Below are 15,490 nucleotides of genomic sequence, written 5' to 3'. Positions count from 1 at the left end.
CTATTTTAACTCAGAGTTGCAGCTGGTATGCATTACAGTTTCAATTTGGAGCTATTAACCCTCCGTTTCGGGCTTCCTACAAACACAACAAGGTGACATTTTGAAACCAGTAGCTAGCCTCTCATTCTACTTTGTGGTTTTTGCCTCCAGCTAACTGCAGAGACATGGGGCGTAACACACGTCTACATATGTATATATATATATGTGTGTGTGTGTGTGTGTGTACACATACGCTTTTAATATTAAAATATATAAATAAACAACGTAACTTTATCAACAATACATACACTGTAATGTATCACGGCTACTCTTCTAGGTTTTATTTTCAGACTATGGGCGCGCTCAGTCCATAAATTAACTTTATACAGAAAGGTAATCAGCAGTTGTGATGTAGAAAACAGTTTTAAAAAGTAATTTCTCAATACTAAGACAGGAGAAATTATTATTTTCATATGTAATTTAAAACACTGGTACCTCTTTGGTACATAAACACTGAGATATAAAGAATGTTTTTGCCATAACGTAGCTTAGTACCCCGTTTTAAACTCCTCTTTTTTTTCTTCTTTTTTTTTTTTTTTTTCATCTGTAAACTTAAGTTTGGGTTCAAATTTTAGCAAAACCACCGGAGGCCGCCGGGCTGGAGTCCGCTCCTTTGTTTTAACATGCTGGAGATGAACCGCTTCCAGCGGGGTTCAGCTCTGAAGCGTCCCGGGACCCAGTTGAGGTCACCGGGTTCGTAGCCTCAGTCCTCCCGGTGTCCTTAAAGACGGGTCGTGAGTCTCCGCCCATCTGACGATGCGTGTCGTACATGAAAACCATATCCGTTTTCACACTGACTTCACGGGTCAAGTTAGAGTTGCCACCAAACCGGAAGTGGGGTGTAAGATCACAAGACGTGTTACGGTAGATGATGAATCTCTTTCTGCCTCTAAACACTGTCAAACACAAATATATTCACAGCCTACAAGAGACTATTTATTAACTAAAACACTGGGCTGTATTTTTACGTTCATGTGTAGAGTTGGGATGATATTATTTGGCTTATTTGTCATTGTTTATCTCGTTTTAATACAAAATAAAAACGCAGTTGTTACATTTCATGTATTCAAGCCATAAAAAAACAACCTGGGACTGGGTTTCTCAAGTTTTAAAACATTATTTTGGATGTAAATAAACTATAAATAAAATTGTACTGCTATTTTATTCATTATTTATTTTACTACCTTCATACATGTTCTCTGTGTACTTACCTTAAATATGTTTGTATATCAGACATATGTTTACATATACACACAACCTATCTCATGTTTAGTCCATAATTTATACTCTTAGGCCTGAAGTAGTCTTCTAATGTCATTTTCTAATGTGTCATATATGATATCGACAATAATATTAACCCACACAAACTTGATATCATGTGCAATACCGTCTCTTAACTTGAGAATGCGTAGAATTGATTAAAATTTTTATTTTATTTTACTTTTGTCTTTGGCTACTCTCTTTAAACTACCTGCTACTGCAGCACTGCACATGTCCCCACTGTGGATCAAATACAGGGTTATTTCATATCTTATCGTACATTAACAGCTATATTTATGCAGCCTTGGTTGGTATTTTTTGCAGAGACATCGTCAACAATACACGGTTGAGAGTTTGCGTCAAAAAACACACGCACACAGACACACACAAAAAAAAACGAATTTTATTTTGAAAACTCGTGTCCGGAAACGTGATATTGTAAACTGTCACCGCTGACACTCGCCACGGGATTATTCCTAAACTCAAGTGCCCCCCAATCCTCCGATGAGAGCTGCAAACTGTTTGCACAGCTGACACACTTCTTCTTCCCACTCTGATCAGGTCAGTGGCCCACGGCTCGTTTCTTTACCTTTTACACGCCGCTCAACCCGGAAACACGTCGCGTAACCAACTCCAACAACAACAACAACAACAAGGCTGGTACACAGTGACAACCCAGGGCAGTCGCAACTCATCCACACCCTCCTCCATCTCTCTCTCTTCATTTTCGTCCAAAAATAACTGCCTTTTTTTTTTATTATTTATTTTTATTTTATATTATTTATTTATTTATTTTTACGCGCAGAGCTCCACGGACGGCAGCGCGTCAAACACAGACGGGCGCTTCTTTACAAGCAATAAAAAAAAGTTTATTAATAAGGGATTTATGCTTCTGTGGAGATGATGACTGCTTTTATTCTCATCCCCAAAACGGTAGGCTTCTACACCAGCGGAGGGGAGGGAGAGGCATGAGGAGGAGGAGGAGGTGGAGGAGGAGGAGGAGGAGAGGGGGGTGTTAAACAGTCCTACGGCCGTATTTTCTGTCCCGTTTATCCGCCATATACATAAAGCAGCTCCACTGTGAACTAACTTCCTGCATGTGGCTGTAGGTTAAACGGGATTTCTGGGCCGCGGAGCCGCAGCAGCCGTCCCTCCGTCCGTCCGTCTGCGCTGATCCTCTCCCCCCTCTCCTCTCCTCGATGGTGCGGAATAATATCATCTGGAGAGGCCGAGGCCGACATTTTACCCCGGTCCGGAGGAGCCTCAACTCGAAAGGGGACATCCGAGGACACGCAATAAGGTAAAAGCCCCCCCTCCGTCCGCACCGCCGTCCCGGCCTTTGGCAAATAAATAGAGCGTTTGGTTAAAGTTTAACCACTGGGAAGTCGCTGGTAAATATTTTTAGGGAGGGGAAAAAAATATATATGAGGGTTTTTAACGGTCTTCTTTGATTAAAAAATGGCTACTTTGAAACGGTTTTAGAGGCATGAATGGCACGGAACTTGTTTTTTTAAAAAATATGTCATATAAAAAAAATCACATATTCAAATGTTAATTGGAGATAATATATTCACAACCATCTGTGACATATTGTATAGAAAAAAAAACATCTAGCTCCACTTTCTACCTCTTTCATGGTAACATTTCACATCATACAGTGTTGTCTTTTTTTCCTTAAGGACCCCAACTTTATTAATTATTGAGTTCTGCGGTGACGAAAGCTACATTTTCACACCGAGTGGAACTTGCTTTTTTTTCTGCTTTTTTTTTTTTTCTCTCGCTCTGTAGCGGCACCGCCAATCGGCAGCAGCACCTGCAGGTGGACACACGGTCGCCAAAGTTGTTCTGTGATTTATTCCTCGGCTCAACTTTTAACAAAAAAAAAAAGAAAAAGGGAAAGAAAGAAAAAAGTCTGAGGCAGCGTGGACAGACGGAAAGCTCCCCGTGATCAGTGTGCGCGCGCCTGGAGACTAGCCACATGCTCAGAAATCGGCCGTATTAACAATTAATATTGGACATCCGGTGGCACTGCCAGCTGCGCCCCATTTTTTTTTTTTTTTTTTTTTTTTTTTTTTATTGTTGTCTGTGCGCTGAAAGGATCCCTGTTGTCTCGGCTGGATACTCCGCGAAAGCGTGGCGGCTGCTCCTGGTAGGAATTTGTGCTCTTATGTATTCAAAGATGGCATTTGTAAAAGTCCAAATGCATGATGCGTGAATGTGCAAGTGTTGTGGAATAGGAGGGAAGGAGGGGATCCTGGATGTGGAAGCGCAGCGCCGAAGGCTCGCCGTGCCATGCGGGACACACACTGCTGGCTGCCACCATGGCACCTTCCCCTCCGTGCTCCGGTAGCCTGTGTGCCGTTGTTGTATCCAGCTGTGCGGCCACGCAGCACCGCCGTGGCCCCGTCACTTCGCCCGCATCGATCGCTCCGCTGATCCACTCAAATGTATTTTATTTGTGTTTCTTGCGCGTGTGGACGCTCGCCGGATGATCGGGGAGCGGGGCGAGGGTTAGGCGGCGATCGGGGGCCACTTTGGCTCTCCATCGTTACGGGAAACGGAGCTCCAAGGACACGGGAGAGGCGGAGGGGGTGCGCGCAGGTCGTTTAGGGTGTTTGTTGATTTTTATCCTCTTCGCGGCGATTCACGTGTTTTTATTTAATTAGAAGAGAGGGGAGGAGAGTCCGCGAGGCGAGACGGAGCTTTGTCCGCCGCCCAGATTTTTGGAGGTTTAATTTGGCAAATTGGCTTCCCAGACAGACTGACAGCCAGACCGTCTCTCCTCCCCGCTCCCTCGCCTCCTCCCCCCCGTGCTTTCGGCCACACTCCCTGCTATCACAGCCTCTCTCTTACTCCGTGTACTTTTTTCCCCCCTCCTTCCCTTCCCTTCTCTTCGTGCGTAACCTCCATCCATTCATATCCGCTGTCATTCTGTAGTTTTGATTCCTATTTATTTATTTATCCCGAAGAGGCCTCCAGCTGCTGAGGGTTCATTGTGTGGTCTGGGCCGCTCATGCTCTGAATTTGCCTCATGGCCTGCAGGATTACTTGCTCCCACTCTCAGATGTGTTTGGCGCATGTTTGGATGGGTAGAATTGTGCGTAATAGGCGTCTGAGTGCATCTTTACTTGATTTAAAAAAAGGCTATTCTTAAAGGAAAACTTCCACGCACGAGCAGTAAAGATAAAGTGTAATAACTCACCTTTATTAGTATATAATTACAGCACGTGGCAGCATTGTGCATGGCGTTGGAAGACCGTTGTGCTGAAACAATTCATTAATTATGTAATTAACAGAAAATACTCAGCACTCATTTGGAGCAGCTGCTCGGTTGTGGTGATTTGCTTCATGTGATAGTGAATTAAACACATTTGCTTTCACAAATCATGTTCTTTAAAGACACATTTTCGAGTATAGGGGATCGTAAACATCCTTTTTCCTCCAGCGATGTTGGATCAAAACATAAACAAATGTGAATGTTTCACTGCAAAGTCCCGATTCTTTTGAATTCTCTGTTACATAAGGATTGTTGCATGGATGTGGGGCTCTTTTTTTTAAATTTTGTTTTGTTTTGAATTTCCAAATCCCACGCAGCGTTTTCGAGATAATTGCTGCACTGCATTAATAATAGAAACTAATAGGTGAGTGTAGCTGCAGCTGCATGCGGCTGGAAATGACGGCAGTTACAGTGAGGTGGCGAGGACATGTAATAGTCCCCTGAAAAGTGACGCACACGCTGCACTGTGTGAGCGCAGCCTTAGCAGCCTGCGTGTTAGCACAACATGCTTGCTTTGGCAGTGTGCATGTGGTGTAGTTCTTGCATAAGCCGCTGGCATTTGCTTGCAAAGTGGTGTTTACAAAGGCCTAAATGGATCCTCGGCTCAACCTAAAGACAACGGTTATTGGCCAACAGTGGTTTGCGTGCTAGTAGTACTTTCACTTTGTTTCCGCTGTTGCCTTACGGTGAACTCTGCCTCTCCGCCGGAGTGCGTTTGTGAGACCTTTGGACCGAGCTCTACGTTGACCCAGCGCACACAAACTGATTGTGATTGCAGGGGCTGTTATTGCAGCAGGAGGGCCCTTTTTTTTTTCTTTTTTCTTTTTTTTTTTGTTATCGGCCGGAGTACGAGCAAAAGTAAATACGAGTGTGTTGTGGTGCATCACTTTCCCTGTGTAAATTTACTCTGCTAATGCACCGAGAGGAGCAAGCGTGGCGGCTCGGAGCGGCATTCAGTAATAATACGGTGAATCGCACGTCACCGAGGTGGACACACATGTGTTACACTCCTGTTTGCGCACAAATATTAGGACAAGTGTGGCTGAGTGATGGCTGATGATATACTGAACCAAGAGAACGGCTTGACCGTGGAAAAAAAAAAAAAAACTACCGACTTAGCAACCTCTTTTTCTCTCTCTCCTTCCTGCTGCTGGAACCCCGCGACAGAGGCTTGTGCCGTTTCATAGCTCGCTGGGATTATTTCTTTCCTTCTCCTGGTCGGTTATCTACTCCTAAACTCTGTAGGTGCCTGATAAGTGTTTGTGTACACAGTGTGTTGGTAGCTTGGCTCTCTTCGTGTGCCAAATACCAGTTTTCCATGTGGCGTGCCAAGGCAGTGTCATAACCGCCCAGCCAATCCTCATTTCCTCATTCCTCTGTGCCTGAGGTCAATCCACTGAGAACATATTATGGCATTGTTCTCAGATCAGTGAACAGGGGTCTGTCTGCGGCGCCTTCTCTGCCTTTCACACAGGTACCCGACAGTTCGCTCCGTATTATACCGCGCTGTATTTATTCATAATGTGTGTGTGCGTGCGCTAATGTTGCTCGCTGTTTCATCATGTTGCCATCGGAAAAGGAGCTCGGTCTGATCGGCGCTCGCAATGTGGCCTCGTCTCCACTCCTCGCTCAGGCAGAGTTTTGGTTACACAAATATGCGGCGCTGCTCGGCTGGCAAAGGGAAGGAACGACATAACAAAAAGGAAAAACAAAAAAAAAACGCGATCCCATTGGTCGGGTTTAACCGTATTGGGCGGGGCTAGGGGAGCGGATCTCTGGAGGTCAGGTTGGGTCGGGTTAAAGGAGGAAGGACGACGCTGTTCTTTCATTTTTCTGCAACTTCTCATGAAAAGGCCGGAGCGTGAGGACGATGTTAGGATTCAGAGACGCACAGATGTTCCAGTTTCTGAACTGTTTCACTTAAAACTTAACTGTTTGTGGTTTTTCCGTAATATTCATTCGTACACCGATCAGGCGTAACATTATGACCACCTTCCTAACGTTGCGTAGGTCGACCTTGTGCCTCCAAAACAGTTGTGACTCATCAGAGGATGGACATGGGCCTTATGAGGGGGTGTCCTGTGGTGCCTGCAAACAGGATGTTGTTGGGTGCTGTGGGTTGAGGGGAGAAGCCTCTGTGGATCATCCCACAGATACTTGATCGGTTTGGGATCTAGTGAATTTGGAGGCCAGGTCAACACCTTCATGTTTTTTTGAGTTGTTCCTAAAGTGTTTTTTGTGTGTCTGTGTCAGGCTGAATCCTGCCGGGGGGGGTCTGGTCTGGTCTGGCCTAGGTGGGTGCTACATGTCTACGTGCCAGGTCCCAAAGTTTCCCCGTAGAGCACTGAACTGTCACGTTACTCGTCTTCTTTCCTGGTCCCCAGTGGTTATAATGTTGTGGCTGATCGGTGCGCGTGTGTTTCAGTGCCATGCATCTCTCTTTCGTTTTTAAATCATCTCTCGGTCCTGTCGCTGCTCTCTGCCACGTTTTTGGGTTTCCCCCCCACCCTCCCCCCCGCCGCCCCGCGCGCCGACTAATCTCGATCTGGTGCTAAGCTAATCTCGCGAGGCCGCAGGTTCCTCCTGAGAAGGCGCAGAAGATGGCGTCTGTTTGAGAGGAAAAAAAAAAAAACCTTCGAGGGTTTTATGAATGAACTATTAGATGTTTTTTCTACACAACCCTTGTGTGTAAAAAACGTCTCCATCGTCACTCTCTCCGCCTGGAGACGGAGGACACTCGGATCGATCTGAGTCACGCCTGCTCCATATTGCGCCGCTAATCTGTTTATTATTGAGCTTCTTTACTGCGTGTGACTCATTTTTGAAGATTAATATAATTAAAAAGGAAAAGAGCTGACAGTCATGAAGCCGGAGCATTAGAGACTAACACATCATTGGCCTCCTCCATTCATGAATGAAATGCGCAGCAACAGCTCTTCAGGCCTTCAAAAACTCCTTCTGAAGGAGGAACTAGCGGCAAATTATGAATGGTAATGACTTCTACTTTTTTTTTTTTTTTTTTTTTCCATTCATGGAAACTAAATTTAACTTATCATCTCAGCGTTGGCTAAGTGAGAGCTAATGCACAGCTTCAACCAGAGACTTTCAGCTCCTTCCTGCTCCTGCTCTGATCAGCTTCTACGTCCGAGAACAACTGGACCAGACTGGGCATCGGCTCATAAACGGACTCCGGTCCGGTGACAAAAGCCACGCGCAGCGTTGAAACACCGATTGCCAGTCGGGAATTGTTTAGCAGTGAATGTCACGTGAACACTTTGCCCCACAATAAAATGCCGCCTTTTTATCCAGTGACATGAAAGCTCTTCTTTTTTTTTTGCATTTTCTATTTTAAATGCTCTTTGTTTCTTTCTTCCTCGGGATATGTCCTACATTTGTGACGGCGGCGGTAGCAGCGGCATGTTCTTTTCATGTTGAATAAACGGGCGTATTAATAGAAAAGCCAGCCAGCTGACGTGAGCGACAATAGCCGGGCAATAAAAGAGCTCAGCCGCAAAAACGCAGGACGAAGACGTGTCGCGAATTAAACGGAGGATCTTTTATTTTTATTTTTTTACCTCAGGTTTTTATTTTAAAAGTACACGCGACTTCTGATTGGTTCAGCTCTGAAAACGGCTTGCTGTGTCGAAAACACATCAGCGTTTGATCGTTCCTGTTCAGCCACAACATTATGACCAGTGAATGACCGCATTCTGTGTTACTGCTGGGAAACTTTTGGACCTGGTATCCATCCATGTGGATGTAACTTAGACATGTAGCACAGCAGCAGGTTAATGAGACTGTCTCCAGTACTTTGTCTTATTCATTTCCTATTTTTTAATACAAATTATCCAAAAAACTGAATTTATTTCTATTTATCCGTCCCTGTTCATGCTGCTGCTGCTTCTTATTTTTGTCTGTAGCTCTCCATCGTTTAGGTTAAATTGTGGTTCTTTGCTGAATTCTCTCGTTTTGTTTTTTTTTTTCCCCTCTTCAGGCTGAGACTCCGAGATCTGCAGGGCTGCGACATGTGAAAAGAGCTCGACCCCTTCCCTTCACCCTGTCAAAAGCTCAGGTTAGGATCGCCCCCTCGTCTCCTTTTCCTCCTTCCCTCCTTCCTCTCAGTTTCGGAGCTTTTCCTCTTCCGTCTCCTCTTTGTCGGTGCTCAGATCTGAACTTGTACTTTCGCAGCAGAACTCACTTAAACCGACGTTGTGACCGCGACCTGACACCCTCCTGCCTCGGGCATGCCTCAGGTAACGTAGGAGCTCCACACCCCCCCCCTCCCCCTCCCCTTCCCCTTCCCCTCCTCCCCGTCCCCCCCCTGCTGAGTCTTCAGAGTCATCCATCACTCCTGCTTTGCACCCGTCCTTGTCTGCATGCCGGAAGCTGCTTCTCACTCTCTCCGTGTTTGTTCCCTGCCTTTCAGCCGGGTATGAATGGGATGGAGCCTGCATTTGGCGAGGCCTACGGGGGACACAGGGGTCTGCTGAGCCCCTACCCTCTGGCCATGTCGCCACAGGGGGGCAGGACCGAGTACGACCAGGTGGGACGACCGCACGCGTTTTCACACAGATCTTCTCCCAACCAATAGATTCGCACACATCGAGCAAATTTTTTATTTTTTTTTACAATTCAAATCAATGCAATTTTTTAAAATACACTTCATTTCCTGTTAGAAATCTTGCTGCGAGACTGTTTACACACAACAAATCTGGCAAAAATTAGATTGAAAATTGAACAGTTACATTTCACAAGTAATCAGTGGTTTAGGCTTCTCCATCAATTAGACACTGTAGCTATGGCAACACGACTCTACACAGACCCTAACCCTGAAGCCGCGGTTTCCAAATTGATTGTTTTGCATCAATAAACACACATAGAGGAAAGATTAACTGTGGAGGTTCGACGATGCAAACATTTGTGCGACTCTTCGACTCTTGAAGCAGGAAGTAAAAAACACAAAACTGAACCCGAACTGGCAAAAAAAGACACAGCGCCCACTAGTGTTTGGGTGGAGGTGTTACACAGCGAGATGGACTGACGAGCGCACACGTGCTAATGACTCACACTGGTCTGGTCCTGCAGAGGCATGAACTCCACTTAAGAAGTCAAACTAGAGAGAAATTATCAGGGAAATACCACAGATCTCCGAAACCAGCGTCAACATTCACGTTTCGTGAAAATCTCTTTCGTAAAATTGTTTCGAAACCAAAATATCTCTGAATTGGATTCAATTAAAACCGACTCATATAATCAGGAGTGATATTCAGGTCTTGTCCAGGCTGAGCTTTAAAAAGCAAAACACATAACAGAAGAAAAACGATTCGAAAGATCCGATTCATAAAACCTTCAGATTGATTTTTTTTTAAATATATACGCTGTTAGCAAATCTCACTGGACTGGTTTCTCACGACAAATCTCCAGAGACTCCGTGCTAAGGTTATTCAAAAGCACCACTAAGCCTGAAAGTATGATCAGAGAGAAGAGCTGTACAGGGACGATGGGGAACCACTGACATTAGTTTGGTTTTCATTTTAAATAGTTTTGAAACCGAAACATCTCTAATTCAACTGCTGTAACATCAAACCAATCGATACCAGGTCTGCTCATGAGCTCCTAACGATTTCAAAGAAGAGTTTTTACCAACACGTCCTTGATAATCCCCTCACCAAGCCCCTGGTTAGTTGACAATTGGGTCTAAATCCAATTTACCGTGTTCCCCTGCTGAAAAAAAAATCTGTCTATCTTAATTTTTATCTCTGCTCTATAGAAATGTTGCATTCTTCTCTGTAATAATCAAATCATATTTTAATTGGCCGCTACATTAATGTCAGAGTGATTCTTGTCGTCAGAGTGATTCTTGTTGTCAGAGTGATTCTTGTTCATCTTTTGTGCCAGGTCACTCATATTCTATCTCTTTTTTTTTTTTTTTTAAGAGTGTGCTCCTAATGCTGGGCTCCCCGGCATCGCCAAGGAAACGGCCCTTTGAGTTGCTAAGCGACCTGGTGGACGATGGCGGCTTTGGCGAGGACCTGCACCCGGAGCGCTGGGACGTGTCGGCGCTGGACGAGATGGCTCGCTACACCAAGCTGGGCCTCGGGGTCGGGGGGGAGCTGCTGGCCTGCTCCGAGGAGGCCGTCCTGATGGGCAGATGGGGGAGGAGCCTGGAGGAAGAAGAGGAGCAGCAGCAGCAGCAGCAGGAGGAGGAGGACGACGACGAAGAGGAGGAGAGGAGGAGTAGGAGGGGGGACAGGCACGCAGCCCCTCCTCCTCCTCTCCAGCAGGAAGTCCGGGGCGCAGCTGAACGGAAGGACGACGGGCGTCTCTCCGTTGCCACGACAACGCAGGGCGAGTTAGCTGTTGCCGGAAGAGCGGCAGGAGGAGGACGGGATGGGACGTTGTCAAGGGAGCGCACGGTGGAGGTGTATCAGGTGGCACAGGAGGAAGAGGAGGAGGACGAGGAGGAGGAGGAGGAGGAGGTCGCGGCGGTGGTGGTGGCGGGTCTGGCTCTGGAGCACTGCAGCGAGGAGCACAACTACTCTCTGAGCCAGGGAGGGGAGCCGGGGCCGGGGCCCGGCCACAGCTCCCGGACAGAGGAGGCGCAGGCGGGTGAGGCGCAGCAGGAAGGGAGCGACAGGGTGGACAGCCAGGCCAAGACGGAGCTGGAGGAGGAGGAGGAAGAGGAGGAGGAGGAAGAAGAAGAGGAGGAGGAGGACGAGGAGGAGGAGGAGGAAGAAGACGGAGAGGAGGGAGCGGAGGAGACGGCCGTGGAAGCCGAACTCTCCAGCTCCTCAGAAACTGAATGTGGTGAGTTCTGGCCTCTGTTTGTTTGGATGTGTTGTTGGGGGGAGGGGGAGGAGGAGGAGGGGGGGGCGCCAACAGCCCGTCTCCCCACACACAAACCATTTGAATCTGTCTCGGGTCCAGACCAGACCTCAGGCCGCCCTCGTCCGACACGGCCGGTCGACCTGAGGGATGTTAAACACTGCGGGTGTTGACTCCCAGACATTGGCGATGCTGTTATGAAATGGATCCGAGTGTCCTTGTGTGTGGAAACACCATCTGTAACAGCCCCTCTTTGTCTTCGGGTTTGAGCCGCTGTGGTTAAACGTGTTAAATGAAAGTAGGCGCAGATTGTTACAGAAGAAACGGATTCATGAGCAGATGAAACACAAACATGACGCAGGATTCAGCTCGGTAAACATTTCTCTTTTTCTGATTATTTGGATAAAAAAGACGAGCTCAAACACGGGCAGCTGGACTCGTCGAGTTTATTGGAGATATAACATCCAAGCAACTTTTTCAGTTCCCTTTTAAACTCCACCCACCACCAGTCTTTCTTTTAGAACTGAAGACTTGGATGAAACGTCTTCAACGCACTCTAAATGTCCCAGTATCGGGCCGATATCAGCCTGTATCGGTCAGTCACTATTTAATAATAAGCGGATCGTCACAAAACAGTCTTTTTTTTACCTGTTTCATTGGATAACTGGGTAATTCAGAAGATAATAAGCGAATGAATCGATAATGAAAATCATTAACCCTTAAGCATGATGCAATATGTCATTTTCTTCTGATTTCATTGATAAAAGTCATTATAGGATTCAACTAACACATTTATTTTAAAAACAAAAAAAGAACCCAAGTTCCTCAAGAACAATACCACTGATCGGGTTTTCCCGAACCAAATTTTGAACCTGGTTCTTCTCTGTGAATCGTGACATCATCAGTGGGCAAAAAGAAGCAGCAGCGACTGACAGCGAACATGGCCTTTACATTAAAAGTTGCATTAAATATCCGTTGTCTTGCTGTGTTGTGTTAGCTCCAGTGGCCACGTCTGCCTTTGGCTATAGTTACGTATATAATATATATGTGTAAAGGAAGCATCGGCCTACATATACTTTTTACATTCGCATTCTACGTCTTTTCTCCACCAACAGCTGATTCACACTGGACTGCTGCATGAAAACAAATGTCTGCAGCAACAGGACGAAAACGTGCAGACGCCATCTGCCATTTTGCCGTAACTGTGTTTGTTTACTGTCGCCTTAGTAACGTGGAGTAACGTCCACCCACTTTGGTTCCTCCCACTTAACTGGGATTGATGTGACCTACGCCCACTTTGGTTCCACTTAAACTGGTGTGAACGTGGGCTGGTTCGCCAGGAAGCACCAAGGTTCTCAGACTGTAGAACCGAACCGGAGCCAGAACCTGAGCCGTGTCTGTCTGAAGTAACTTTCAGAGTGATGCTGACTTCAAAAGAGACCAAGACCATGAATGAGCTCCAAAATGTTCATGAACAGCGTTCAGTTTACTTTGTCCTAAATGAGACGTTTCTTTGCAAAAAGGCTCAAATGATAAGAGGTTAATCGCTGCTGCGTTCATGCTACTGTGTCTTTAAACCTTGCTCCTTGACGTGCATACATATGCTTCAAGAAACTATTTGGCTTTCACTTTCATTTTTACTGATTTCCTAAAGAGGCTGGTTACATGCAGATGTACCTTCACGCTGCATGGCACATTCGGATGCAGCGCTTCTACACATTCTTTCTGTTTGAACAGATTTTTTGCCGAACATCTCTCTGAAAGGTGGAATAAAACATTTTGGCAGAGCTTCTCAAGGACGAGTACACTTTCTTTTATTTCTAATTGCGAAGTTTCCGCCGTAGGGCCCAAGGTTGTTTATTTTGTCCTCGCAAGCTGTTGCCGTCTAAATCGGGGGATGCTTGAAAATTTAAAAATCCGAATCCCTGTTCGGCCGATGTTGGCCACAATTTCTCCGCGTGAAGTGAAGGGCCGCAGTTGTCATGGAGGCCTCAGTGTTTTCCCTCTAAGAAACTGGCGCGTGGTTATATTGTTAGATGCAGTTTATCAAAATTTTAATAGCGTTTGGTGTTGTATGTATTTTTAGACCAGATATTTATTCTTGCTAATGCGGAGAAGGAATATGTACCATGACCTGGATATTTCTGAAATCCTCTAAAAGACCCTGAGATTAGAAACCTCCCCCATATCTGCAGAAATAGGAGCGTATTAGTCCAATCATCTTCCATTGCTCTGCCTATGTGTTTTTCCAGGTCATTAACTGAAATTCTAAAAACGTATTAAATAAATAATTTATCTGCACTAAAAGCGACCTCTGTTGAAGACGAACTGAATCAGTTTGTTTATATGGTGGATAATGTCTTTACAGTAACGTTTCCGATACGTCTGCTCAGAGGTTTCTGTGTGAACCAGGCAGCGATAGATTTCGTCAGGTGTGATTGTGGGAAGAGTGGGAAACGTTTCATGTTCCTTTTAGACGGAAAACATCAAACGTTCACTAACTTTTTGGTGCATTTTAGTTCTAGTCCATAATTTTTATTCTTGCTGATGTGCAGAAGGAATCTACACCATGACCTAAATATTTCTAAAACCTTATGAAAGATCCTGAGATTAGACGCCTCCACCAGATCTGTGGAAACGGGCACAGCGTTAAAAAATGATTGTACTAAAACAGTCTTATGTACTTTTCGCTCCATAGTTTCAACATGATAAATGAACGGATAAAATCCCTGCATCTGGACCAAAAACTATCCACTTCTTGCTGGACTAGTGGCCGTTTAGACTCTATGTGTCAAAGGTTCAACAGCTTTTGGTGCGTGTTAGTTCTGGACCATAGGTCTTCAACAGGGGATTCACCACAGACCAGACTAGGCCGAGTTTAATATAGAACACATACAGTAGGGAGGGGGCTCCTACTTAATCTCTCCGTCACTGGCTTGGAAAACGTTGCAGATCGATGTTCGGTCGATGTGCGGAAGGAATCTGCACCTTGACCTAAATATTTCTAAAAGATCTTGAGATTAGACGCCTCCACCAGATCTGCAGGAATAGTCACAGTCATAAGTACTTTTCAGTAAGTAACTGTAAGTATGTGTAGTATTTAATCAGTCTTTTCGCCCAATGTTTCTAAATAATAAATCGATATCTCGCTTAACTCTGTTTGACTGACGGTGCATTGAAGGTGCATCTCTGCACCAACTCATTAACGACGCTGCCGATAAGAGTCGTTTGCAGAAACGTCGTTTACCGGGCACGTACTTCAGTTGTAGCCTCGGTCTCGGTGCATCATGGGAAGTGTGTCTCGGGGGTTTTTTCTAAGGCTCGTTACGGCGTCTTTTGTATGCAGAGTCTCCCACATATATAAACCCAGCAGGGTGCCACTTTAATTTGTTCCCTTTGTTCTTTTATGTTGTGTTAATTAACATTCGACTGAGCGGTGGGCCGGCTCGGTAAAACGTTGTAATAAAACCATTAGCACATGAAAGCGGCTTAATTCCTCGGCTGAACTCCTCAAATGCGAGCTTTTTTTTTAACGTGCGGACTGGTTGACCTGGAAATCTGAGCGCGTCGGATGATGCACGCGTGTAAACCGACTTCACTCCTGACGGCCGCCTCTCTCCCCAGTCCCTCCCCTCGGCCTTTTGATCGTTCACGGTCCGAGATAAACAAATCTCGGGGCTCGTCTTGTTTTCCGAGGTAATGGAGAGGTCGCTGGCTGGCCCTCGGGGTCATATTTCAGTCGTCACAAGAGACGCCACTGTTGCTTTCCACTGTCATGGCAGCATTTGTGTGTGTGTGTGTGTGTGTGTGTGTGTGAGTGTGAGTGTGTGTGTGTGTGTGTGTAACCGGCTATTCTCACTTCTTATTAGCCCGGAGCGATCACAGAAAGGATTTATGACGGGCCGGAGAGAAATCTTCTCATGTGGTCACAGCCGTGGACGGTTGGTAGATTGAGTTTTAGGAAGCGGTTCAGACATTTAAATTTTGTGTGTGTGTGTGTGTGTGTGTGTGTGTGTGTGTGTGTGTGTGTGTGAAGAGATTGAGTTTAGAGGAGGGCGTAGACAATGGCGGCGGCTGCAGACCGGGCCA

General features: G+C 45.9%; 1 protein-coding gene across 6 annotated transcripts in view; it reads left to right on the top strand.

The window, feature by feature from the left end:
* The first annotated feature begins 1,715 nt into the window (after positions 1-1,715).
* The window catches only part of LOC125001788 (CREB3 regulatory factor-like), a 29,251-nt gene continuing 15,476 nt past the window's right edge, over positions 1,716-15,490 (top strand). Inside the window, exons 1-6 of one of the 6 annotated variants that reach the window (XM_047577266.1) lie at positions 1,716-1,860; positions 2,409-2,599; positions 8,571-8,648; positions 8,768-8,829; positions 9,003-9,119; positions 10,513-11,383. In XM_047577266.1, coding sequence (XP_047433222.1) covers positions 8,821-8,829; positions 9,003-9,119; positions 10,513-11,383 — 997 coding nt within the window. In that variant the 5' untranslated portion in view covers positions 1,716-1,860; positions 2,409-2,599; positions 8,571-8,648; positions 8,768-8,820. Of the gene's footprint in view, positions 1,861-1,904; positions 2,233-2,277; positions 2,600-2,629; positions 3,449-8,570; positions 8,649-8,764; positions 8,830-9,002; positions 9,120-10,512; positions 11,384-15,490 lie in introns of those variants that run through there. The other 5 variants (XM_047577263.1, XM_047577265.1, XM_047577264.1 and 2 more) reach the window with 5 other exon arrangements.

Source organism: Mugil cephalus, chromosome 2 (assembly GCF_022458985.1).
Source record: "Mugil cephalus isolate CIBA_MC_2020 chromosome 2, CIBA_Mcephalus_1.1, whole genome shotgun sequence".
NCBI classification, from domain to species: Eukaryota; Metazoa; Chordata; class Actinopteri; order Mugiliformes; family Mugilidae; genus Mugil; species Mugil cephalus.
The sequence above is the reverse complement of the archived record's forward strand: the minus strand, read 5'-3'. Positions and strand labels throughout refer to the sequence as shown.